Raw genomic sequence first — 26,051 nt, 5'->3', positions numbered from 1 at the left:
GCTTTTTTTGTGTATTCCAGTAAAGCAAAGTGATTTCAAAATGTCTCAAGTATCAATAACCAATCAGCTATTAATCTCCTGTTTTCAATTCTTCTACAACATGGTAGCAGAAATGATACTCAAGTCGAGAGTTCGCGTTTATTTGTGTACAATTCACACTTACTCACCTCGCAACTTTCACTCGTGTCCCCTTAACAGACTTTAAGAAAAATATTTTTTTAAAAAAGAAAAGAGAAAGAGACTCCATTTATTTATCTCCTTTTTTTTAATCAATTTTTATTTCTACCAATCGAGAATACGAATGTCTCGAAAAACAAATCAGTCATGTAATTTGGGTTGAATCTCAAGTGAACGGGCTCTGATGAAATTTCACCGTTTATAAACAAAATTCTATACGTCTGATGATACGAGACTTTCAAAAAAATTCCATCTATACGCCTTTCAACCGAGATCAAAATATAGTAGCTGTTCATTGAAAGTATGAAAACATTTAAAAAAGCGGGTTTGGGAACTTAGAGGTGATGTGCTCGCTATGTCTAGTCACACTGCTGAGTTCTGAAGTCTTGAATCGGTGATTTGTGTTTTTCCCTCTTTTTCTTGGAACCCTCGCCTATTGAATGGTGCTGAAGAGTTGGTCTGCAAATATAAGCAGGTTTCTATCCCAGAATCAGGGTATTAAGATCGATGTAACCCTGGTATACCCAAAAGACAATTATGTATAGGTTTTAAATCAAATACTTTATATTAACTCTTGTAAAAACTACAGCTGCGCACATTGTTTTGATTTTTGCTTTTGTTTTTTTGCAACTAATTTATGATACATGCTCTGTGTGTGTGTGTGTGTGTGTGTGTGTGTGTGTGTGTGTGTGTGTGTGTGTGTGTGTGTGTGTAGAATCTAAAATATGTATACTGCCCTCCCATTTCGTAAGGTTATGTCAGTGGCTGACGGGAGCAAAAACGTTGAACGGAAGTCAAAGGTGACCTTAATCCAGTGTTCAAACTCAGCAGGCAGTGGTACCGCTCTATCTAGCCACACTGATGTGTCTTATTAAGATGAAACATATTTTACTAAATAAATGAAATAAATGAATTGCTTCCTTCAAAAGTAAAACACTCTGTAGGGAAATATTAAAAGTTTATGAATTAAAGTAATATTGCATCGTTTGTTCCACTGAGAAGGAAGATGAACACAAAAGAATCTTATTTAATTATTAGTGACCTACGGGATAAAGACGTTAAATAGAAAATAAAGTGGTTTTAGTCCAACTTTCAGACCAAGCAACTGATAGTATTAGCCTTATTTAGCCATCTTGATGAGTTTTATTAAGACGATATATATATCGATATATATATATATATATAGATACACACACAATATGTATAGAAACCTACATGTTTTGCCGTAGCATGACTCTTCAGTGTGGTTAGACTCAGTATATGTATCCATATATATTTGTAGTCATCGACATACAGTCCTGTTTCGTTGTATTACAACTCATCAGTGCCACTAGACTAGCACCTTTTCCAAGCCGAGGATTGAACCTAGAACCATCGCGTTGACAGTCAGCAGTTCTACCAATTATCTCGCCAAACGTCTATTTAAACAAACATTTGTCCACTATTTTTACAGTGCTCTAACCGCTTATTTATAAACAAATAATATACAGTCTCTCCTCTGTGTTTGTTGTGGTTCTGCAGATAGAGAGCAGAAATCGGCTTGGCAAGCCTTGCTGAATCAAATCTCTTCAAGCAAGTTTAATTATACATTTTAAAATTAACAGGATTCACCACCACTCTGTATATAACTATCTCTCTCATGTGATGGCATCAAGTCTGCATGAGGATAAAAAAATAGATAAAAAATAAAACAAGCAAGATCGTACGACGGACCTTAATTTTCCAGTGGCACCATGCCACGAGGAAGGAAAAGAAAAAACAGAAACTGTTTCTAAGTTATTGCCGAAAGTTAATTGATTTTAAATAAATATTTATTTTTTAAAACATTTTTGTCTGCATTGTATTGGTTTCTTACATTCTAAATATCCACAGTTTAATTGTATATATTTACATATGTATACATACGGCACAATCACGTTGACACGTTGGTTTTCGCCAGATCACCGAAGTTAAGCAATCCTGGCTAGTACCAGATGGTGGCCATTTGGGAAGGCTAGGAGCTGTATGTACCGTGCCGAGTCGTAGAAATTTCCAGGTTGGTATCTGGTGGTGCATTAATTCACTTGGAGAGATGCACCCCTAGTCTTCGTTAAGACATGCATCTAGGAGAAGGTAACTCTGACGTAAAAACCTGTGGTCTACTCTGTCCTGTAGCAGTCCTCTGCACCGACATAAGTTACCAGTAATTCCAAAAAGTGTGGTTGGTTCTACACAAAGCCTTTACCACTATAAGCAAATCATCTGTGTGGATCTCCAAGCAACTTAGTTATTGTGGCAGAAGCTCATATATCGAAATCAACAGGAGAGTCCATCATATATATATATATATATATATATATATATATATATATATATATACACACACACACAAACACACAATATATATATATATATATATATATATATATATATATAGAACCCCACATTTTTTGCCATAGCACGACTCTTCAGTGTGGTTAGACTCAGTATATGTATCCATGCCGAGGTTCAAAACTCGAACGGTAGGTCATTTCCAACTGTGGTCAATAGTATACAACCTGCACAAAAACTCATTACTGACAGTAGGAAAAAGTATATGTACTTTTATTTGTTTACATCTTTTTCCATGCTTCTTGGTAACCTAAGAGGACTCTATTTATCATAGAAGAGTAATGTTTCGACGCTAAGTGAAAACGATTATTTCCATTGAAGGTCAACCAACGAGTAAAGTATGTATGGATGTATCCACGACAAATTAAGTGATCATTGATGAGCAAGAATGTTTTTTTCAGAACAGTATTCAACCAATCCTTTCTATTACCAGAATGGTTTATATTATTACTCTTATCTAACATTTTATTTTTTTTATAGTAAAATTACTTATAGATAAACAAACCTTTAGTTGCTATAATAATAATAATAATAATAATAATAATAATAATAATAATAATAATAATAATAATGGACAAAAAGCTTTAAAAGTGTTTTTAACAAAAAATATAAACTCTCTCTAATGTTCTATTTTTCTCCTCCTCTTCCTCCCCTTCCTTTTCTCATCACTACTCCTACTACTACTATTACTTCTGCTACTGCCACCACTACTGTCACGATCATCACTGTCTCACTGACATGACCACCACAACCATCGTCACCGATACCGCTATCATGTTTTTTCCCACCTCCGTGATCGCCATCGTCGTCGGGAACGGTCCGGTCTGATCCTTGCCACGATTGCGATAAACTGACTTCCTGTTGGGTTTGAAGGCGATAGAGAATGGATCCAAACGAAATACGAGTGGACAAGGAGTTGGATGCTTCTGGCTTATTTGGATCCGGGGACGAGATACGAAGTCCGCGTGGTCGCTTTGAATAATTTCGGGGACAAAGCCTCCAGCAGAACTTTGCTGGTGCAGACTGCTGACGAAGGTAGGTAAAGTTAGGACCGCATGACGTCATTGGATGTAGGTCATGAAAGCAAAGACATCACGGGTTTTTTTCTTTTGCATATAATTAAAAAAAAAAAAGATCTTTCTGACCAGAAAACCAAGATGGATTCACTATTTTTTCACATATACTCCCCTTCACAATCAGTGGTCGCAAAGCGAATATCACCAACCTTCCTCCCCTGAATAAAATAAGTGTTAACAATACTTTTCTATTTTTCAGCTGAATACGATGCAGATCATTAAAGCTACTTCTCACAAGGATTCAACTTACTATCCTTCGCTAACAAATATTGCTGAATTATTCTATCTCACTTCAGAAGGAAAGGCAATATATAAAAAAAAAAAATTTTTTAAACATAAAAATAATTTTTAAAAAAAATGACAAAAGCAATTCATACGAAAGTAAGTAATTTTAACTGACAACTTGTTAAGGCAGCAAAAATTAAAGATTTGTACATTTACCTACGTATATATTAGTGTGCCTATTTTGTTAGTGATGGAGTTCGTGTATGAACTGTGCACATATCAATCTTATTGACAACTTTGTTAAGACAATGAAATATAAAGACTTTGCAGAACACGAAACTTCAAAGTCCGAGAACATTCCAAGTGAAGAGAAGTTGTTATATCTGTAATGAGAATTTGAGTAGACGTGTTAATTTCGGCTGCGGCCGTTTGCGTTTGCTTTTTACGGTGTCTGTAAAAGGAATAGGTATTATAGATATAAACTATATAGATGCAGTATATTAGCATGCTTGCTTTGCCACTGTCAAAGGCCTTTGATCCCAAAAAAGCCTAGACAGGATTGTGTTAAGCGCACATGTATCAGGTCTGGAAGAAAAATGGGAAATGGAAAGAAATTTCTGGGACATGTCTCGGTCGTGGAGATAAGAACTAATTATTGGTAGCCATTAATATGATCTGTTATTATGTTCTCAGATAATGTTCGTATCATGAATATCTCTCATACTTCTGTGTTTCAACAATGCTGTGATTGCTCTTGGTCACTTTTCAGAAGAAAAAAAAAAAAGGCTCAGAGAAAAGAGCATCTTTTTGGTTTTACAGCTTCACCTACAAATAACCAAGATGGCTCTGTATACCTGATAAACTAGAAATCTTCTACGCTCTTCTACTATTTGAGCTGGAGGGTTTTTCTCAGTTCCAAGGCCTCCAAGTCTAGGGCCTTGTTGAGATGGCTTGTTCTCTGTTGGCTGAGGTATATAGTATCATATCCTGTACAGTTCTAGGAGATCCAGGTTGAGAAGGGGTTATTTATTTAGTTAAAGGGTTAATTAGTTGTTAATCACCTGAGGCGCCCCTACCAAAGAATACTGATGAAGCTGTCCAAGCATTTTTTGCAAGTCAGGGTGTTCTTAGGGTGTTGGCTTTTCAAGTCCCATTTTCTTAATTTTGTGTCCCATTTTCTTGCAGTAGTAGCGAGAATAACATAATCCACTATTCAGGTTTAAGTTGTCATTGAAACAAGGGCAAAACCGTTTTCTCCAATGCACAAGTTATTAGCTGTTATAGAGAATCGTGGGGTCATTTTTAATTAGCAGGTGGGATGGGGATAATTCAGCAATTATGTGTTAGCTAAGGGTTACGAGTTCAATCCTTGGAACGATCAGAAGTGAAAATCTCCATCATAATCATCTGGAAAGTAGGAAAAGATTGTTCACATAGAATATCTTTTAAAAGAAAAAAAAAAAGGGGGGGAATATTTGTGCAATTACAGAAATACACTAAATTTGCCAATCACGTGACTTTTAAATCACAAATGCACTTGATTTTATATATATATATATATATATATATATATATATATATATATATATGTAATGTTCAATTATAAAGAATTGCTGCAATATGTGGATACGATATAAATGTTAATCAAATGAAAAGTACAAATACATTCCAAAATGGATGCATGCTTTATGATAAAAATATTAGGTTGGCAACAAAGCTGCCGCCATTTTTTTTATTACTTAAATTTGAAAGGTGTAGTTTTCCTTCTTTTTTTTTTTTTACAACTTATTACCATCAGGAGCTACTAGATCAGGCTGCCTGAAGATACTGGTTTCCTAACCCAAATGCACTAAATATTGAGGTTAATGTTTTTTTTTTGTTTGTTTTCTTTTTCTTGAAAAAACTTCACGTTTTTCAAAGCTGAAAACAATTTTCCTCTGCAAAACAACCAAACTAAACATCATAGATAAATATTTAAAGATATAAAGAACTTAAAGCATAAAAGCTTTTTCCAAAAAAGTTGATATGCCGTAAAACAAAACAACCTAATCTCAAAGTTCAACAAGATTTTAATACTTCGATAATAGAAATAAAAAAAAAAAACGTCAAAAATGTTCGCTTTTTCTATTACATTTTAATATTCTGAAAATGTCAAAAATTAACTTCGATTAACACGAACAAGTACAAAAATCGATTCTAAATTGATTCCAAAATAGAATTCTTGAAAATAACTAATATATATATATATATATATATTACATATTTAAAAAATAAACAAGTGGCGGAAATTTTGTTACCAAACCAATATTTTTCAAATAAAAAAAAAATTTGTCCAAAGCTATTTTGATCTTGCAATTTTTCAAAAAATAGTGTCAGAATAATTTTTTTTTTAGTGTAAATGTCTCTATAATGTCAAGTGATGTTGAAATGTTCAGCTTGAAAAGATGGTAGCACATTAGCCGAATAATTTCAATGCAAAAATAAATGACTTGGGTTTGCACAAAAACGATTTCAAGTTTTTGATACGGGGTGGGAGGGGGGTCTTGAAAACAAGTGAGGTGAAAGAATCTGTTTTTGAGTTGAAATTATTCAACTGACGTGCAAGTATCTCTTCAAGCGGAATAGTTTTTACTACACTTGATAGTATACAAATATTTACAGGACATTCTTTTTTTTTTCTTGTCACATTATCCAAATATTATTCTTTTCAAAAGTTGTTTGTTATTTTTTTTATTCTTATTTTAATATTTTAGAATGTATTTTTAATAATATTTAACTTTTATCTATCGACATATTTAGGCAATTTAAATATTGTTCTGGTAAAAAAAAATATATAGTTTAATTGTATTATTTTTTTTTTTTTTAATTTTCAATGAATGTTGTAAAATTTCTGTTGACTTACTTCAATCATTCATGTCCAATGATGAATTGGGATGTCATGAACAAAATCTTGATATGCCAGTATGTTAAGCAAAATATACCTTGATCAACTGCCCCTCCTACAGTAGTAGATATTATGTGAGCCTTCACGATAGTGTAATAGTAGTGTAGCCAATTTAATAATTACATTCTAACATTGTAGCATAGCCAGACTCGAACAGTGTGTGTGTGTGTGTGTGTGTGTGTGTGTGTGTGTGTGTGTGTGTGTGTGTGTGTGCCGGCTTCCGTTGGTCTTGGGTTGACTGTGAGCAGCTTCCCGGTTGTCTGTTTGGCTGCAGTATCAAGGTCTTGGCTGTTGAAACCAATGTGGAAGTGAGTCTCTCCAACAAAAGTCATGTATGTTCTGGAACTGATCATCTTTGCTTTCTACAGGCTCACCTCTTTGTAGCGGCTTGTGTCAGCTTCTCCTCTCTGACTTGAGGTGTTTGGTCCGTGTTCCTCTTCATCTGGATAGGTTGGCTGCCATGCTTTCCTGGGAATCTGTCTTGATGATCACAGCTTTCATATCATGCTTCAGGATATTGTTGTACTGCAGTTGTAACGATCATGTTGATCACCTTCCAAAAGGTCAGCTCTCCATACAAAAGAACTTTGGGAGTACAGCTAACTGACCTATAGTGGATGTGGCCCAACTAAACTGTCTGAGCAGTACGAACATGCTGGGCAGACTTGCTGAAGCAAAACCTCCATGTTGATCATCCCGTCTTTTCATGTTACTCCCAGGATGCAGGGGATACTTCTTAAATGGAACATGTTCAGGTGTCTTTCTTGCCCAGCATACATGGTCCTTTCTACAGCTGGTTCAGGATCATCATAAGCTATGAAGAAACTAGGATTGAGTATGGCTGCATTAGCCCCTAACATCGACACTGTAAAACCTATTTCATCAGGCCTAAAAAAGAAACTGTCAAGATAATTAGTCAAGTTTTTAAAAATTCTAAAGAATTAATCAAATCCTCCTCCTCCTCCTCCTCCTCCTCCTCCTCCTCCTCCTCCTCCGAGAGTGCAGATGCTCTCCCTTAACTAATAACATAACTTAGAGTAATCAGCTGATTTTAAAATCAGCAACTTTTGCCTCCCAATTCATCCTTATTCATGAATACTATTAATTGGTCACAATCACATCCGTCATCACTGAACCAAACGAACCGAAATCGTTGTCTTTGTACGTCACCATTGCTTGTTTTGCAACCTCACAGGTAATTAAAACCGATTATCATTCGGCATTTCTAAGAGACCGCACAGCATAATATTAACTCGCTTTTACAAAAAGTGTGAATTCTAAATAATGTAACGAACAAACAATTTGTTGTTTTTTTTGTATTAAATTTAGAGAATCAAACAAAACCTGACACTTGATCTCTAAATTATAACAAAGAGAGTTCTACAAAAGCCTAAGAAATTTCTTCGTCATAATTAGGATCAAAGAATAATCGTTTAAAATTTTCTGACTTATGACTTAGCAATAAAAATATACCACAGGAAGTCATAAAAAAATCAAATAGTGTATAATGTTAATTATAACAAAGATATCTCTTACAATTTTAGTACTATATGATAAAAGAAAGTCATAATTTTTGTTTTAATTGGCGCTTGTTCTAGTTTTCCAATAAGAAAATCCTTTAAAAAAAAAATACCTGGAACAAGTGTTAGGTCAAGGACTAATGTTTATCATTTTTATTTTTACTATAAAAAAAAATAAAAAGTGCAAAACCGAAGTCAGAAGTCAGAAAAATTATAACGCTTAATGTCTTGAATTTGATTCGTTTTTAATTTTATATTTTACAAGTTTCACGAGAACTAATCAAAGAACAAATGTTGCTTAATCTTCATCATGACAAACATATGTCTTACTCTGTTTTTAGTACAAAGTTAAAAATACAAACTATGTATATTTGGGGTTGGAACCATTTTATAACATTCAATAATGTTTTGTTTTTTTTTTTAATACATGACTGAATAGGAATATGTACATCAAACTAGAATGGCAATAAAACGTGTTTTAGTTCTGATTCTAATTTTATGAGTCACTTAATAGAAAGAAAAACATAAGATACAAAAGCGAAATTAAAATGTTAAATTAAAATCTTTTCTAAATGAAACAAAAAAAAAGCGGATTTAATAACCGCTGGTTTAACATATGACACAAAAAAAAACCTCTTACGCTTTTCTAGTTTGAAGTTACAAAACCAAAGAGGCAAATATAGGTCATTTCTATAAAATACAATATGTGATAAAATTCCTGGTCGCTGCTCGTAGAAAATAGTTAAAAATTGGTATAAACATTTGATTTTGTGCAGCATGTAAGGTCGGGTTACAAAAAAAAAAAAAAAAAAAAAAAAACGAAAAACAATGGCGGCCAACTTTAACTATATACTAGTTAGTCTTGAAAAATAATGTGAAATCTTGTTATTCATATGCAAATGAGATGGTTTCGACATGGATAAAAATGGTTGTTTTCAGAGAAGGTGGGGAATTTGAAGAAGTGAGTTTTCACTGCAATGTGACGACTTCAAGTAAAAAAAATAGTTGAAAAGTACAAAATAGTTAACAGTTTATTTTTTAACCACACAATATATTTTACATACTTTTGTAGAAGAAAAAAGTGAAGAAAAAGGTTATCTTTTAAAATTCTGACTTTGGTCTTATAATGTTGTCATTTAAAAAGCGTAAGTGGTGTCTTTGGCATATTTAAATCAGTGATTGTCAAAGCTCGGATCAAATTTAAAATTATTCGAATTTCCATAGATCATTAATTAAATTCAAAATATATAACCAATACATTTGTTGTAATATTGATCTGCTACTAAAAAGAATGAAATTCTTTTCTTTTTTTTTTTTCAGATAACATTTAATTCAAACATTCTTTATTAATGAAATTCCAAATGCATTAATTAGTTTCTTTTTTGTTTGTTTTTTTAATACTTCAGACAAAGAAATGACTTTTTTCCCCCTTTTCAGATATATGTATATTTTAAAAAAAAAAAATTATTTTCATGATATTCAAAAGAAAGTTATAAGTACATTTCTTTTGCAACATGGGTCGAATTTTGCTGGGGTTGCAATCATGAAAATAATGTCTAAAATGCAGAAAACTGACAAAAAAAATATATTAGAAAAATATACAAAGATTGATCTGGTATTGCCCGGATGTAAAATATGCACTATCATTATTCAAATAAACGATAAATTATTTTTTATCCTCTATAATTTTGAAATTTATGAAAAATATAAACTTTCATAAATTTTAGAAAAATATCTAAATAAAAATGTGACATTTCAGCATTCACAATAATAATCAGCATTCACAATAATAATCAGCATTCACTCAATAATCTGTGATCCGCTGTATCAATATTTGTTAGATGTATGATTAAACTTTGACATTGCAATCCTTGTAAAAAACTTTTTAAAAGAATAAAGACAATTAAGCAAATAATTGCATATCATATGGGTTTATTGTAATACTGAATGATTCCATATGCCATAACTCGGTTTTGAACCGGGTATATGGCACATCGAATCATTCAATGGATGTATAATATTGTGAGAGAGATGATTCCAGCAATCATATCTGCCTTTTTTTCTTCTATGATATAATATAAATGCTCTGAAATTATAAATTAATATCTATTGAGCTTAAACACTGATGGTTAAAGCACGAATTGTATAATAATAATAGTATTGTTTTATATTAGCATCAAATGATTTAAGGTTCTGAAACCTTAATTTTATTTATATTATACACACTGACGGACAATATTTTTTTATTTTAAATATTTTTGCCTACAGACACTAGTTATGTATACTTACGTAATCTTCAGTGTGGGAGATAATTACTGCAGGTTGAAGGATTCAAACCCAGTTGAAAATCACCTTATTATATATGCATATATTTCGCTAATATAAGATTTTGGATGTCAGTTTAAGGCATTTTAGCGATTCTTGTGATGCTCAAATCCCAGTAAAAAAAAAAAAAAAAAAGTGTGTGCGCATTTTATTTTGTTGAAGTTTGCAGGAAACTAAAAAAACATCAAATCCTGCCAGATTATCAATTCTTTCACACCTGATCAGCACTTTTTCCTTTTATTGCTGCATGCAGCCCATTCGTTTCTTCCATCGTTTGAAGATCACCTTTGAAGAAAACATAATTACTTCACCATTTTTCTACTTCAAATTTATTCAATGTTTTTGTCTATTCTTCATTGTTTTCGGGAAATACTTTGTTTAAATTTGATTGGATGACAAAAGAAAGTATTCAAATTCATGTGTGTGGCTATTATTTTCTCTTTATTTATCAAAAGACTTTGTGGTCAACGGTAGGATACTTTGAAAGTGAATTTCAGAAAACTGTCCAATGTATGCCGACATGTAAAGGGAATGTTTAGCCAAACATGATGATGAAGATGAAAGTTTCTTGAAGAAATCTTCCTTTAAAAAAAAAATGTTACGAGAAGAAAGTACATGGAAAAGTCAATAGCGTGAAGGAAAGTAGAAAACAGAAAACAAATAAAAATATGCATAATAAACTCAAAACTATAGAATTGAGCAGGAGAAAAAGGGTTAATATTTCCAAGTTCGTCATGTTGGGTAATTTGGTGTTGATCAAGCTTAGACTAGCACGTTGAGAGAGTTCAACAAAACACGTCTAACTCTTAGATGTCCGTGTACTGGTTCTTTCTGTTATTTGCATTCCATTTTATACTTTCTTTCCCCTATGTTTCTTTCCATATCTATTGTTGGTATTTTTTTACATTTTTTAAAAAAATCCACTTTATTCTAACGACGTATTCTGATAAATAAAGACGAAAAATAAACTACAAACATGAGTTTTATTTTACGTATATCTGGCCAGTCATTCACATTTTACACATATTCTCTCAGCATATATATATATATATATATATATATATATATATATATATATATATATATATATATACATGCGTGTGTGTGTGTGTAAGAGAGAGTGAATTTATACCGATGTTTTATATAAAGAAATTACATATCATATAAATGGATATCAATTATTTACAGACATGGAACAAAAAAAAAATCCTAACTGCAAACTTCAACAAAATATTTTTTTTTTTCTACATTCAATTCCTATCAATAATTATTTTGCGTTGATATAATATTTAAGTTTATGTAATACTCAAAATACGGCGATCATTTTAAGGGCTATGTTTAAATATATACTGTCAAATCTTGACATTAATTATATATATATATATATATATATATATATATATATATATATATATATATATATATATAAATGGAAGATACTCTCTGACATCTCATAATATATTTTGGAGATTTACCACTGCAAATACGTTTTACTCCCCCCACCCCGTTACAAATACATTTCTTATTTTTTTCAGATTGCATAAATGATTGATTCTCTTTCTAAAATAATGTAAAACAAGGCTTTTCAAATAATTGGTTTTTCCCTTTTGGTTTCTTTTAAAAACCTAGGTTTAAAGAACATTCCTGTATTTTGCATTTTTTTTTTTTTTTTTGCAATATTTGAAACTATTGAACTTGTAACGTATATAACTTTACATTTATTTTCGGTTTCATATATAAGTTATAAAAATATATCTGGCAATTCAGCTATATAACATCTTCCGAATTTGATCTTTGTAAGGACTCGTCAGGTTGACAATTCCTCAACGAGATAGGACATAAAAAAATCTTTGTAGCTTATTGACAGATATAATTTCATAACTTACTAACAGAAAATCAATGAATAAAATATTATATCTCATATAAAATTTTATGTAGTTTGTGTGTGGTGTATGAAATTTTATTACTGAACGTAGCTTAGCATATTTTCAGGATATCTATATTTTTATCCCAAAACAAAATGACTATATACAATCAATGTCGCTTGATTTGGATGAAACTAAATATCTAATCTTTCAGTACATAATCTTTTGAAAATGCATGTGTATGTGCATGCTTGAAAACAAATGAAAAGATATGTTTTATGCATTTTTAAAACAAATTACAATTTTTTTTATGGTTATTTTATTTTTTGTTTTTTTCATCAATTACCTCCCTTACTTTTATCTTCACTGCTTTTCTCCCTTTGTTTGCTGCATGGCGTTTGATTATTTCTTTCTTCACTGTTTACATCAAATCCCGTTGGCCAATTTATCCTTTCCTATTTTCCGCCTTTCAAAATATACTCCATCTTTATTTGTGTCTTGTTACTTACTACCTTGTTTTTCAGACCAGAAGGTAAGTAAATAACTATCTCAAACGGATTCTTACAGATAGGTGTGTAAGATTCCATTATTTATATAATATATATATATATATATATATATATTAGGGTTGGATCAAATGGATCAAATACAATTGTATTTGTATTTTAATTGTATTTAAATACAATTTTAATGTAATTGTATTTGTATTTTAAAATCACAAGAAAAAGTAATTTGTATTTGTATTTGTATTATGGCATCCAGGAAAATAGTATTTTGTATTTGTATTTATATTTGAGAGAGAGAGAGAGAGAGAGAGAGAAGGAAACTTTCAGAGCTCTAATGATAATAAAATGCAATGAGGACATGATATAGAATGTAATGTAGATGTCAAATTTGGAAGGAAATATTTCTTTTTCTTTTGCATATTTTCAGATTTCTTTATTACTTTGAAAAAAAAGTACTTATATTTGTTTTTGTTTAAATCAGCTATTGTATTTTTATTTGTATTTTTAGACTTAGGAATAAAAGTATTTGTATTTGTATTTCTGGTAACCTAAACGAAAGTATTTGTATTTCAATTGTTAAAAGTCAGTATTTGATCCAACCCTTATATATATATATATATATATATATATATATATAATGTTGCCTTATTTAACCTTTTACTGCAATTTCACGGGATTTCCCATCTTCAAGAATGTATTAATAATTCCTTAAAGGAAAAAAAGATGTGGATTTATTAATAAATGTTTAACGATTGGGAACTCGGAGAATGAAAATATTAAATTAAGTCAAAATTATTATTGCTATGAGGCTCTATCTGAAAGGATATCGAGTCTTTTTTGTGTGTGTGCAAGATCTGAAAAGTTGATCATGTTTTTATACATGTGTGTGTATGTATGTGTATGTGTGTGTGTGTGTGTGTGTGTGTGTGGTTTTTATATTTGTATGTACAGGATTCACACCTAAATTAACCAACCGATTTAATGAATTTTGCTACGACTACTGAGGGCCATTTTTAATTTAATTTAGTTTTTATCTAAAAGGGGGCAAAAACCTTTCGTAATAAAAATCCAATTTTTATGATATTTATACAATAGTTCTAAGACATCAATAATTAAATGTTGTTTTTTAGTCTTTTAAAAGTTTTTTTAAAAGGACAAAATATAGGCAACACCTCCTATTTGAATATTTGGTACTTGTTAATCAAGACATCAAAAAAAAATGAAAATATCGAAAAAAAAGTTTATATTGTACGTATCCGTTATGGAATGAAGTTCTCCGAAAAAAAAATTCACTTAATTTCATCAAGTTTTTTGTTTTGTTTTGTTTTGTTTACAGCGAAAAAACAATTTGTTATGATACCGAGCAAAAGGTTCGATTTAAGATGGGGAGGGAGTGTCGGCACTTTAAATTTAGTTATCTCCCCATGGCGTGTTCTAAAAATCCAAACAAAAATTTTTTAAATTCAAAGATGTCTACCTTCAACGTGCTGTCATAAAAACGTGTTTTACTGCTGTAAAAAAATAAAAAAAATAAAAAACTACTCGATCAAATTGAGCGAAAAAAAATTTTCGGAGATCTTTAGTTCAAAACGGATACGTACAATATAAGCTTTTTTTCGATATTTTAATTTTTTAATGTCTTGATTAAACTGTACAAATACCGAATATTTAAATATATTTGTATTGAATAAAACCCATGGTTATTAGACACGAATTAAGCAATATTCCCTAAATTTCGATTTCTTCTTGAGAACTATTAAGTTTAAGCTTGAAATTTTCAACATTTTTCTAAAATCAATATTTTTTTTTTTTTTTTTTGCGTATCTTAAAGGTTACAAAAAACTCACATAATTCTTAGTGTCAGGGGTACACAAGTATGTACAGGTGTAAGCTATTATAAAATTCAGGAGGTGTGGAACCAGGATTGAGACTACAGTGCTCAAGCCCTCAGAGCTTAGATGCAGGAGTCCAGAATTGTGAAAAAAAAATGGCTTCTAATTCCTATTCCGGAGTAATGGCAGAACAGAACTCTGTATTTAATCCACGGGGGTAGAGCAGCAGCAGCAGCAGCAGCAATACTTCGTAGTTTGAGATTTTGACTATTTTTGGTTTGTAAGCTCAGTGCTAATTGGTGCAAACAATGAACTTCCCTTCTGGTTTGACCAATCAGAGGCCATCTCTCAGGCAAGCTAGGTGCGTCAGAGAGTTTAGAAAATGGTTAAATGCATGCTCTCATTCTAAATACAAATGCGAATTACTTTGGACTTCTATCAAGCCATGGCTGACGGAATGAGAGCTTACTATCCCAGTCAATTAAATAAAGGGTTCTGTTAGAAATTCCATGCAGATTCCAGAGTTCGACAAGATACACCTAAAGAAGGTTGGAGGTTACATCGACCAAAACTTTGTGAAAATGACACTCAAGATGAGAATAGTAGTCCAAAGAACCCAAATAATAATGGGGTTAAGTTTTGTTCATTTTATTTTTATGTTTATTTTTCATTCTTAAAAACGTATAAAAATTATCAGCAATTCAATTCATAACGATAGATGTGTAATGCGAGTCATAAAGACAGGCTTAGTTTTGACGATCTTAGAAGAAGAAGAAGAATTTGGACAGTATATGGAGACGTGTACAGAATAGAAAACCTTTTTTTTTTTACCTTGAACAAGGCATATAACCACTTGGGCATAAAGGGCTACTCTTTGAGATCATGTCTGACAAGCAACTGTGTGAAGTTGAACAGCATTACATTTAAACTTCTGGAAACAGGGAGGGAATTCCAAAATCTAGCAGTCTGAAGTAATAAACTACTAGAGTAGAAGGCTATCCAGCGTCTAGGAATATCAACAGAGAAAGGGTGGGATTTTGCTGCTTGTTGGGTTAGTCAGAAGTATGTTCATTGAGGGAGGTGCAAAAGTGCTACTAGTTCATCAGAGCACATTCCATTATAGCACTTGTAAAACAAACACAAAGATGCAACATTGCAGCGATGGGACAGAGGTTGGGGCTTGGCTGATAGATGGTTCTATCGAAATAGATGAGAGTTTTTGAGTTAGTAGCTGTAGAACAGTTGAAGCAGCAGGTTCAATAAACATGGAAACGACAATGAAAACATGGAATGAAGTGATAAAAGCAGACTTGGGGGTGGGGCATAAAGAAAGATTTGTGACAGAGATAGGTTAGCTTGGAAGTCAATTTCTTGAAGCTGCCCAACACAAAGCAGCATGTAAAACAGACGTTATTATGATGATGATCATCATCAATATCATTATCAATTCAAGCTTTTAACCTGAACTTAAATTTTCTATCGATTCTTGAAAATGGTTAAACCATATTGAAAACTCAATTCTATCAATGAAAATTTCAGAACGCAAATAGAAAAATATGACCTTCCCCAACCTCCACGGGACAAATAAGGGAACATTCATACCAAATTTTAAGTTCGTAGGTCTAATAAGCTAAAAAGTTCTAGAGAAACGGATGATTTACTAAATATATTTTAGATGCTGTTATGCCAGCGGTTTCCTTTATCAAGAATGACAATTTATCAGTGACTCTCTAATTCGCCTTAAAATTTAATTAGAAATTATAAATTGACAAGGAAACCACTGGTATGACAACATCCAAAATGTAAATATCTTATTTAATAAATATATTCATTCTCTTACCTCTGTAATAAAGCACTATGATTAATTTTCTCTTCCAAAACATACATACATATATATTATTAAATACTAGCGGGGGTACCCGGCGTTGCCCGAGTGTTTGTTTCCGGGACGGGGGGGGGTTAAAAAATGTTATGGTAGGTAAGTAGGAAGGATCAAACCCGGAGTCATGAGTAAAAGTAGGAAAATAAAGTGTGAAAAAAAAAAAAAAAAAAAACATCTGCAACGTTAACAGTTCGGCCACCAAGAAAAGTCCATTCCAGTTGTTTAGGAAAAAAAAAAAAAAAAAAAAAAACGACTACGGTAGGTCGGCGCGAACGTGAAAATATAATGTGAATTGTCCAGCACGCTAACCACTACGCCACAGAGCACTGCAGCTTAGTTTAGTGATTTTAAATAACTTCACATGAAAGAACTACGAAGCCAAACCGGTGTTCTCTTCTCAACTGTTCCTTGTGAACGATCCCCAAACGGTGTTAAGTGGTGGTAGGAGGAGGAGGAATTTATTAGAGAGAAAATATTTTACCACTTCCATTGATCTTAACCGATTTTGGCCGTGACTTCTCAGCAGAAAAAGTATAGAAATCTAAGATTATCGAGGAATTTGAGAAATAATAAGCCTATAACACACCTCAGATATTGTTCTGCCGTTTGTGCATATTATATTTGCATGAAATATCTTGATTTTTAATCCTATTAATGTCAAAATCAGACGGGAAAAAATGAGTTCATTTTATTTATATAGAGAAGAGATTACTACGCATACATAATATTTAATAAATAAAGTAAATAAATACGTACCCCCAAAAGATAAAAGGTGACTCATTCATACATATATGAATAACAAGAAAAACTGATAGTTCTTTAAAAAAGAAAAAAGAAAACGCTAAGATAGCGGAAAAAAATAAAAAATAACAGCGTTTCGATGTTGTTAATATTGCTAAAAGAAAACGCCAACAACAAATCTTATATATATGGAGAGGGAGAGAGAGCTCTGTTTCTTGTTGAGCATTCTTATATAAACACAATAAGGATTCTCTGGAGTAGACATGAACTTTTACATATATATCTTTGTCCGTCCATTCCACTTTTTCTCAGAAACTACTGGTTCGATCTCGATTAAATTTTGTATGGAACTTTGTTATGATAAGGTGTAGTTAATTAAGTATTATGGTATCTGTTCAATGCAAAGTGGGGGAGTTAATAGGGATTAGTATTTAATGCAAAAATGAGCATAAATTCAACTATGTTTAACCATCAATTTGTTATAAAACACTCATTTCAAATAAACGGGCTAAAATGTCTAAAATATATATATACTAGCATTTCAGCCCGGCGTTACCCGGGTGTTTGGATGTGTCTGTTGAGCAAAAAAAAAAGAAAAAAAAAAAAAAACGTTTATGCTGTTACGACCACCGCCAAACCGGAAGTGACATTTTTTTAAAATTAAGGTTAGACAATCGAAAGGAGATGACTTAAAAATATCGGCGAAAAAAGCGACCCCCCCCCCCCCGTAGAAAAATTCCCAGTTGAAGGGGAAGATATTGATGTTTTTAGCTAATTTTTTGATATTTGTCGTCTGAAAGGTTGGATTTTAAAACGATACTGATCTTGGTAAAATCCGTCGCCTCTCAAAAGTTTTAGGCAGACATTCAAACATACATACATACATTTATATATTGCTAACTAAAAATTTTCGACCCAAACCGATTAAAAAGCTTGCCCTATCTCTGAATACTCTTTTTGTCAAATTTCAAATGTTTAGACCAGAAATTGTCTGAGTAATTTGGTAGAGACCGCAGAGGTCAATTTTTTTTTTTTAACTTTGACCCCTATTATGACCCCTTAACATTTATTGTTTTAGGCTCAAATCAAGTTATTAAGTTAGATCCATGTCCAAGAAACCTATATCTAAAATTTCAAGTGTTTAGACCCAAAATTGTCGGAGGAGTTTGGTAGAGTTCTCAAAGGTCAAATCGTTGAATTTTGACCCGTTAATCGCCAAATTTCTGTCCGAAAACCGATCACAAAGATTTTCCCAAATCTCAGTACCCTGTATGTCAAATTTCGAGTCTGTAGACAAAATATTGACAGAGTTATTGCGTAGGGAAATGTAGACACACAGACAGACAGATACACAGACAAATACACTAACACGTTCACTTTTATAGATATATAGATAGATAGAGACAGATGTGTATACATAGACACACACATGCTATATGGCTTAAAGCAGTGACTTCAATATCTTAGCTAGAGAACTATGACTTTTTTCATATAATGTATATACGGACATACACATACAGAAAACGAACATAAGTATAATATTCACAAAATTTTTATTTGTTTTTCTTTGGTTTAAGGTTTTTCCCCTGCAAGGTTACCATTAGAATTCTTCGTGTTGTGGAAGGAATCAATAGTTACATTGGAATTCGCTTTTAGTTCCAGGCATTTACAGATTGTTAGAAAGAAATGCTGCCAATGAACTCTGCCTATAAGATATATATATATATATATATATATATATAAGAGAAAGAAAGAGAGCTTGCCAAAAAGTCTTTCATCTTCCTCGTTCCCTCGCCTCTTCCAGGATCTATAATCATTCACACTGGAAGACAATTGCAAAATATCAGCCAAAGTTCATCAGGTATAGTTTCCTGTACTCTCTAAGCATTATGCATTAGATAAATAATGACTGGAAAATCTCCACACATGAAATAGGTTTTCTTCAGTTCATATGCGGTTTCGGTACAATTCCTACCTTCTTCAGGTGCACAAAAGCTTGGAGAGAAAAAATGTGTTTACATCAAAGATAGCAACACTTATTTTATTATATACGACACAATCACGTTGAAACAGCAGTTCTTGTTAGATCACCAAAGTTAAGCAACGTTGAACCTGGTCACTATTAAATGGGTGACCATTTGGGAATACCAGGCGCTGTATATAGAAGGACGTTGATATCTTACAATAATTTCAAAAACCTAACATTGTTATCCCCCCTGATGATTGGGACTATTTGCGAATTTGATATTTCCATGAAGCTTCCTCCTTCAGGGGAAGACGGTTCAATACGCCTAGGGTAAGTGTCACTTTGGTGTAGCAATATAAGTGAATAAGGAAGATCATTAAAAGTTATATAGGTTTTTTTGTTTTTGTTTTTGTGAAAATCGCTCCAGACAAGGCATTAAGCCACTTGATGTAATAAGCTAACAAGAATGAAAAATGATTATCACAAAGATAGGAAATGCCTGTTGGTATTAATCTTGAAAAAAAAAAAAATAAAGTCATACGCAAGAGGAAATCAGTAAGCATAAAGAGTTTCACAAGCTTGCAGTTCTTGAAAAATCAGCATTACAATGAGGAATCAAAACAGCGAACAGATAGAGACCACTAGACCAATGAGTTAAACGAGCTGAAACAAAGGAAGCAGGAATTAATTATAAAAAAAATGTTTGATTTTATTATTTGTTATGACGTTTCTGAATTTTTGAGATGAGGATTGTTTATTTTCACAACGTTTTGGTTGATATACCCTCCAACCTTCTTCAGGTGTATGTTGTCGAACTCAGGAATTTGGACGGAATTTAGAGCGCAACCCTTTATTTACTTCATGGGGGTAGCATGCTTTTGTTATTTATTATTTGTTGTTGAAAAATTATTATTTCTAAAAACAAACAAAAAAAGAAGAAAAAAAAAAGAAAATTCGGCCTAAAATATCATTGCAATTTCCAGTATGGCAGCCATTATGAAGTGAATACTTTCTATTTTATCAGACTGGACCCTGACTATTACTTTGGATCAGAGAAGAGTCAAACAATGCTGCTAAGCCAACTCTCTCACTGGACACCAGCATTATCCCCTTTTCAACAAATAAGAGAATCTCATCTTCATTCTGATAGAGGCAGTCAGTCTGTCTCTTCATGTCACAACCAGACAATTCCAATCTCCAGCTACACACTCCTCCCCTCCACAGAGAGCAACAAATTTTCTCAGTTCAGCCATGATGCATTCTCTTTCTTTCTCAGACTCGAGTGGCCATTATGCCTAGAGGGTGTTCCGTTAAAGAATCAGTGAGGGAGGGCAGGGGAAAATGTCGATGTTCAACCAGTGTGAATAATTTCGTGGCAAAAACAGGAGAATACCATTTCCTGTGATAATAGACTCAGGAAAGGAAAATGCCGCTCCCCCCTCCCCTTCTGCATGGGTGCACCCTGGGTTTTATTACTAGCGAGCCAAGCCGAACAGTGGTCAATAATCTCAAACACTTCACCCTGAACATAGTTTCGCTGGTTTGTATTCCTCAAAAATGTGTCGCCTATCTGTCTCCAGTACTATTAACGGGGGAGGGGAGGAGGGGCTCATCTCTGTCAACAATACTTTGTTTCCAGGGAATGAAGGATTTGACTGGATGATTGGACAGGTGTTAGGGTTATTAGGGACAGTTGTATGTCACAAATGCATCTTCATCTTCACAAGAGGCTCTGGTATGTTATTAGTTTTGTTTGTCCTGCATTCTATTTTTATATAGAACTAGCAGGGTGACCTGACGTTGCCTGGGATTAAATGATGATCAACGAATGTTTCACACTCCCATATTTTTATTATGGAAATTGATGAAATCGCCTATTTTTCAATCAAATCGATTGATTGCCTGCTCTAATTGGAGACCCATCATGGCGCACCAGGAGGAAACCTCGCATGCCTTTCTTAGTTACTTAGTTGGCAATATATTGTAGTCTACATTGCACTATAGAGAACCTGCTGTTGATTTTATAAAAAATTTTTAAATTATATATTAAAGTTTAAAATGCAAAAGTCAAGTATTATGCTTCAATTGTGCTATAAACAGAAATATTCATTTTGAACGCACACCCGTTATATCAAAGACTGTTGATTTTTAATAGAGAGTCTTTCGGCTTGTGTGGTAATAAAGCTTTTCAAATGCACTTGTGCTGTTAGACTTTATTAAGTGTACATTTTGGGTTATTTGGATTATCGATACTTATCAAAGGCATTCCGATGCAAAAACCTATCTAAGAACACTGCTAGGTACATAAAGAACCTTTGTGCTAAATTTCATAAAAATCGGCCCAGCTGTTTTCGAGTCCATAGGAAACGAACTCGGACACATAGTTCCTTTTATATAATAGTAGAGATAAAGTCACCACTTATTAATTTATTGCAGACTATTATCCTAATCTTTCTTAGTTGTTGTTTCACAGCGTTTCGGTCAACTATTCCTTTGGCCTTCGTCAGGTGGTAACCGCGACGGGATAGGAACTCTAAATCTCCTAACTGCAGCCATAGCAATTACTGCCTTCCGTAGTTGTTGTCGTCTTACCACGTTTTTGGCCAAGTAAGCCTCTGGCTGGCTTTGGGTAGGATTGAAACCGCTATCTTCAGACGATGCTCACCTGGAACCGTAGAGATTCAACGTCTCTATCCACTGCGCCACAGGCGCCAAAGGGCAATCAAGGTTGGATGTTCGGTCTTATAAATCCATGTTTATATCTGATAGGAATAGTTGACCGAAACGTCATGAAACAATAACTAAAAAAGATGAGGATAATAGTCCACAATAAATTGATAAATAATACCCGTCTCAATAATGAATTCCAGTTAAATATATGAGTCAGCACTTGTCAGAGGCTATTCAAGGTTACTGTCAGATGAGACAACACCGTAATAATCGGTGATAGTGGAAAATAGGTAGAAATTAAGAGGACGGCTCAGCTAGAACTTGTTTATATTAGACTTGAAAACGACCATCTCATAGTCTGCTGGGAAGCAACTTAATGTTATTGTGTTCCACAGACGCTTCTGGGGATTAAACTTTTCTTATGGCATTTTCATTTAGTTTTAAGCACAAGAGTAAGGGAGATTGGTGATAGTGGTTGTAGCTAGATGAGTGTTTGGCTTGAATGTTTTACAGGGATGGGGAGGGAGGGGGGCATAGACTGAAGCTTAATCGAGCACCTGCCACGAAAATAACGATAGAGTAGAGACAGGCTTGCAACATCTTAAATTGTAAGGTAATTTTGTAATTTCTCATTCAAAATAGCGGACGACTGCGACGTTAGTTACCTGATATTTTAAAGGGTTATATTCCATTATATTTTGGATCTATTTATAAAAAACAATTTACTATTAAAAAAGTATTTTTCGTTTTCAATTTTATTCTGAAAATGAAATCAGTGTTTTTTTTTTTTTTTTTTTTTTTTTTTATAAATAGATCTGAAATATAACATAAAATAATTCTTTAAGATAGAATATGATGAACTGGTATCACAGTCGTCCACCATTTTGGATAAGAAACTACAAAATTACCACTTTGAAATAGCATTTTCGTCATTTAATCTGAACGCTGAATAGATGCATTTCATTTTAGATGCATAAAAAAAAAAATCACTCAAAAGCTTGAAACATTTGTATTATTCAGACTACAGTTCTCATCTTGGATGTAACTTCTAACATTCTTCAGTTGTTTCTTGTTAAACTTGCGAATTTGTTGGTTGGTTTTGTTTTACGGCACATCAACCCTATTTGGATTATTTAGTGCTGAATCCAGTGATTTTGAAGAAAAATTTTTTGATAGAATATGTTTTTTTTCAAGTCGGTTTCTATTAACCCATAGTTGGGACCCTAACAGGTACTATCACTCCAGGTCAGGGTGGACCTGGGAGCAATGGCAATTAAAGCGTGGCTCTACATTCCACAAAGCCCACAAGCTGGGGGCCTCACCATCGGATATAGTTTAAGGTCATATCCAGGACCTTGTGAATTTGTACGAAATTTTGAACAAAATTATTTAATCCACAGAAGTAGCTTGCTCTCATTCCATCAACCATGACCTGATAGAAACTTTCAGTAGTTTGTAAGTATATTCTTAGTATCGCCTGTACTGATGATTGAACCTTCGACTTTCAGAAAACTATCATTTAGAACTTTTTTATATCCATTGCAGCATGAGTCTAAGATTTTTACACAGTCATGGCTGATGGAATGAGAAGGTTATCCCCGTGGGTTAAGTAAAATATTCTGTTCAAAATTCAATACTGATTCTGTAACTTGCCGTTACTTTTAAACTGTGTCAGAGTTCAAACCTCTCAGACCCACACGCTGTCTGACACCGCCACAAAGGAATAAATAAAAAAAAGAAACAAACAAAAATCCGATTCAGCTTTCTTTGTTGTTGTTTTAACAAAAGGCATCACCATTACTTTCCAAACAATGCCTGTTTCTTAGTTTTGTTTTTACTGTTCATTTCGTCTGCCATGAGATTAACAAAACCCTGCCATCTCGACACCAGCTTAAAAGTCACTCATTGCCACCACAGGATCACAAGTCCATCTCACCCGACACACGTTTTTCTTCTCCTACTCGCCATGTGGTGCATTTTTTTTTCTCTTGCCACACACAAGTCAAAAAGATGTCCAATTGCTTCCTTTGCTCAATCACGTACTATATTTTTTCTGCTTTTCTTGTGACGCAGGCATGCGCACACTTGCTAATTTTACCGGCTGCTGCTAATATTTTCTCACATGCGCCCTCTGTTACAATGCCAGAGTTTGACAAGATGCACCTGACAAAGGTCAGAGGTTACATCAGCTGAAACGTTGTGAGAATAACATCCCAGATGAGAACAATAGTCCAAACAATTTATTAATCTTTGTTTATTTTTAAAATTCTGAAACACGAGTGATATTTTATATTATCATTAAATACACAAATGGATGTTACTTCCATACAGACTGTGAATAAGTATATCACCAAGCATTTTGTTAGAAAAAAAAAAAAAAGACAATATTCACACATGCTTCCTCCACAACACTTCCATCAAGAAATCTTATGAACGTGACCTGAGTATTACTGTCAGCAGCGATTTGTATCAGACAGAGCATATCTCTAAAATTATCAACAAGTTCGAGGATGGCATGGCAGCAAGATCCTTGTTATCCGCTCTTTAGTCATCTATTTAAGACAGGTCACTGTGTTATCTAAGAAATTATCTTCTTTTATTACAACTATTCACTGACGTCACTCCAAAGATAGAAACTGTTTCAGTTTTGTTTTCATCCTGAAAGGGTAGGATTTTGCTGCTAGTAGGGTTGGCTGGGGGTATTTAGATTGATGATGTACAAGCATAATAAGTTGCTCAGAGTTGGTCCAACTTCCCGTTTACTACTGAACTACAGAGTTGGAATCAGCCAATAAGGTGATTGCCTGTCATCATGTGATCTATTCCCACATGCAAGAATGGACGGCATTTATTAATAATATTAATATAAATATTAGAGTACTCACTGCAAAGAGTTAAATATTTTTTTTAAAAAAGGGGGGGGATCAGAATTCCCCTATATTCAAAAGAAATTTTGATTTGTATGATGTAGGTACCCGTGACAAAAAAAAAAAAAAAAAAAAAAAAAAACTGTATGCCAAAAATCATGTAAATTAGTCAAGTAGTTTCATTTTTATAAAGAAAATCAACTTTTGTGACCAAATGAAATGCGACGATATCACACCGCCATTTTTAAAACAAGAGAAATAAGTCTAAATAATTCAAGCTTGCAAGATTTTAGAGAGATATTTTTAACATGGAAAACTTTGTTTTAAAAATGATTTTCTTTATAAAAATAAAACCACTTGATCAATTTATATTATTTTTGGAATATGATGTGGGTTTTTTTTCATCACGGCTACATACATCATAGAGATCTTTATAATAAATAAATATATATGTGGTAAATTCTGAACAAGCACCTGTTTTTTTTCTTAAGATATAAATTAGAAAGGAGTACATTATTTTTAGGTGTTGGAATAGACTTTTTATTCAATGATTTCTCTTTTAATTATGCTTTTTTTCTTCTTCTTTCAGACAATGGAACTTACTATCAAGCGTCTAATGGGATACCTGGACCATACCAGAACTCCGCCCCAGCTACTGCCACTAGTAATAATCAGTTAATGCTATTCCTGAATTTGGCTTGGTACCTATGTTTGCTTATTATGGTATCACAAGTCTTCCATTAATATTACCTGAAAAGAAGAAAGATTTATTTTCTCCAGGATATAAAAAAAAAAAAGAAAAAGGAAACAGAAAAAAAAAAAGCATAAAATAAAACCAAGGTGTGATTTTGACTATTATTATTATTACTATTATTATTACTTACTACTATTACTACTACTAAAAATCTCAAAGTCACACCAAGCTGGGCGGCCATATTTTTTCTTCCTCCTCAATTTTTTTTTTTTTTTTTGTGACAGATGAAGAAAAGGAAATAATGACTTTAATCGATTCTGAAATTATGACTGACTTTATAAAATGGAAAACAAATTAAAATATCAAAGTTCAATGACACGGTAAAGGCGTA

General features: G+C 32.9%; 1 protein-coding gene across 3 annotated transcripts in view; it reads left to right on the top strand.

Moving 5' to 3' along the window:
- The window catches only part of LOC145293293 (neuroglian-like), a 1,600,306-nt gene extending 1,574,576 nt beyond the window's left edge, over positions 1-25,730 (top strand). For 2 of the 3 annotated variants that reach the window (XM_080139907.1, XM_080139918.1), the window contains exons 12-13: positions 3,421-3,582; positions 25,556-25,730. In XM_080139907.1, the coding sequence (XP_079996033.1) occupies positions 3,421-3,582; positions 25,556-25,710 (317 nt within the window). In that variant the 3' untranslated portion in view covers positions 25,711-25,730. The remainder of the gene's footprint in view (positions 1-3,420; positions 3,583-25,555) is intronic. The other variant, XM_080139928.1, reaches the window with a different exon arrangement.
- Positions 25,731-26,051: the final 321 nt, after the last annotated feature.

Source organism: Euprymna scolopes, chromosome 2 (genome assembly GCF_053919585.1).
Source record: "Euprymna scolopes isolate OS-2025 chromosome 2, ASM5391958v1, whole genome shotgun sequence".
Taxonomy (NCBI): domain Eukaryota; kingdom Metazoa; phylum Mollusca; class Cephalopoda; order Sepiida; family Sepiolidae; genus Euprymna; species Euprymna scolopes.
This window is presented reverse-complemented; position numbering and strand designations above follow the sequence as displayed.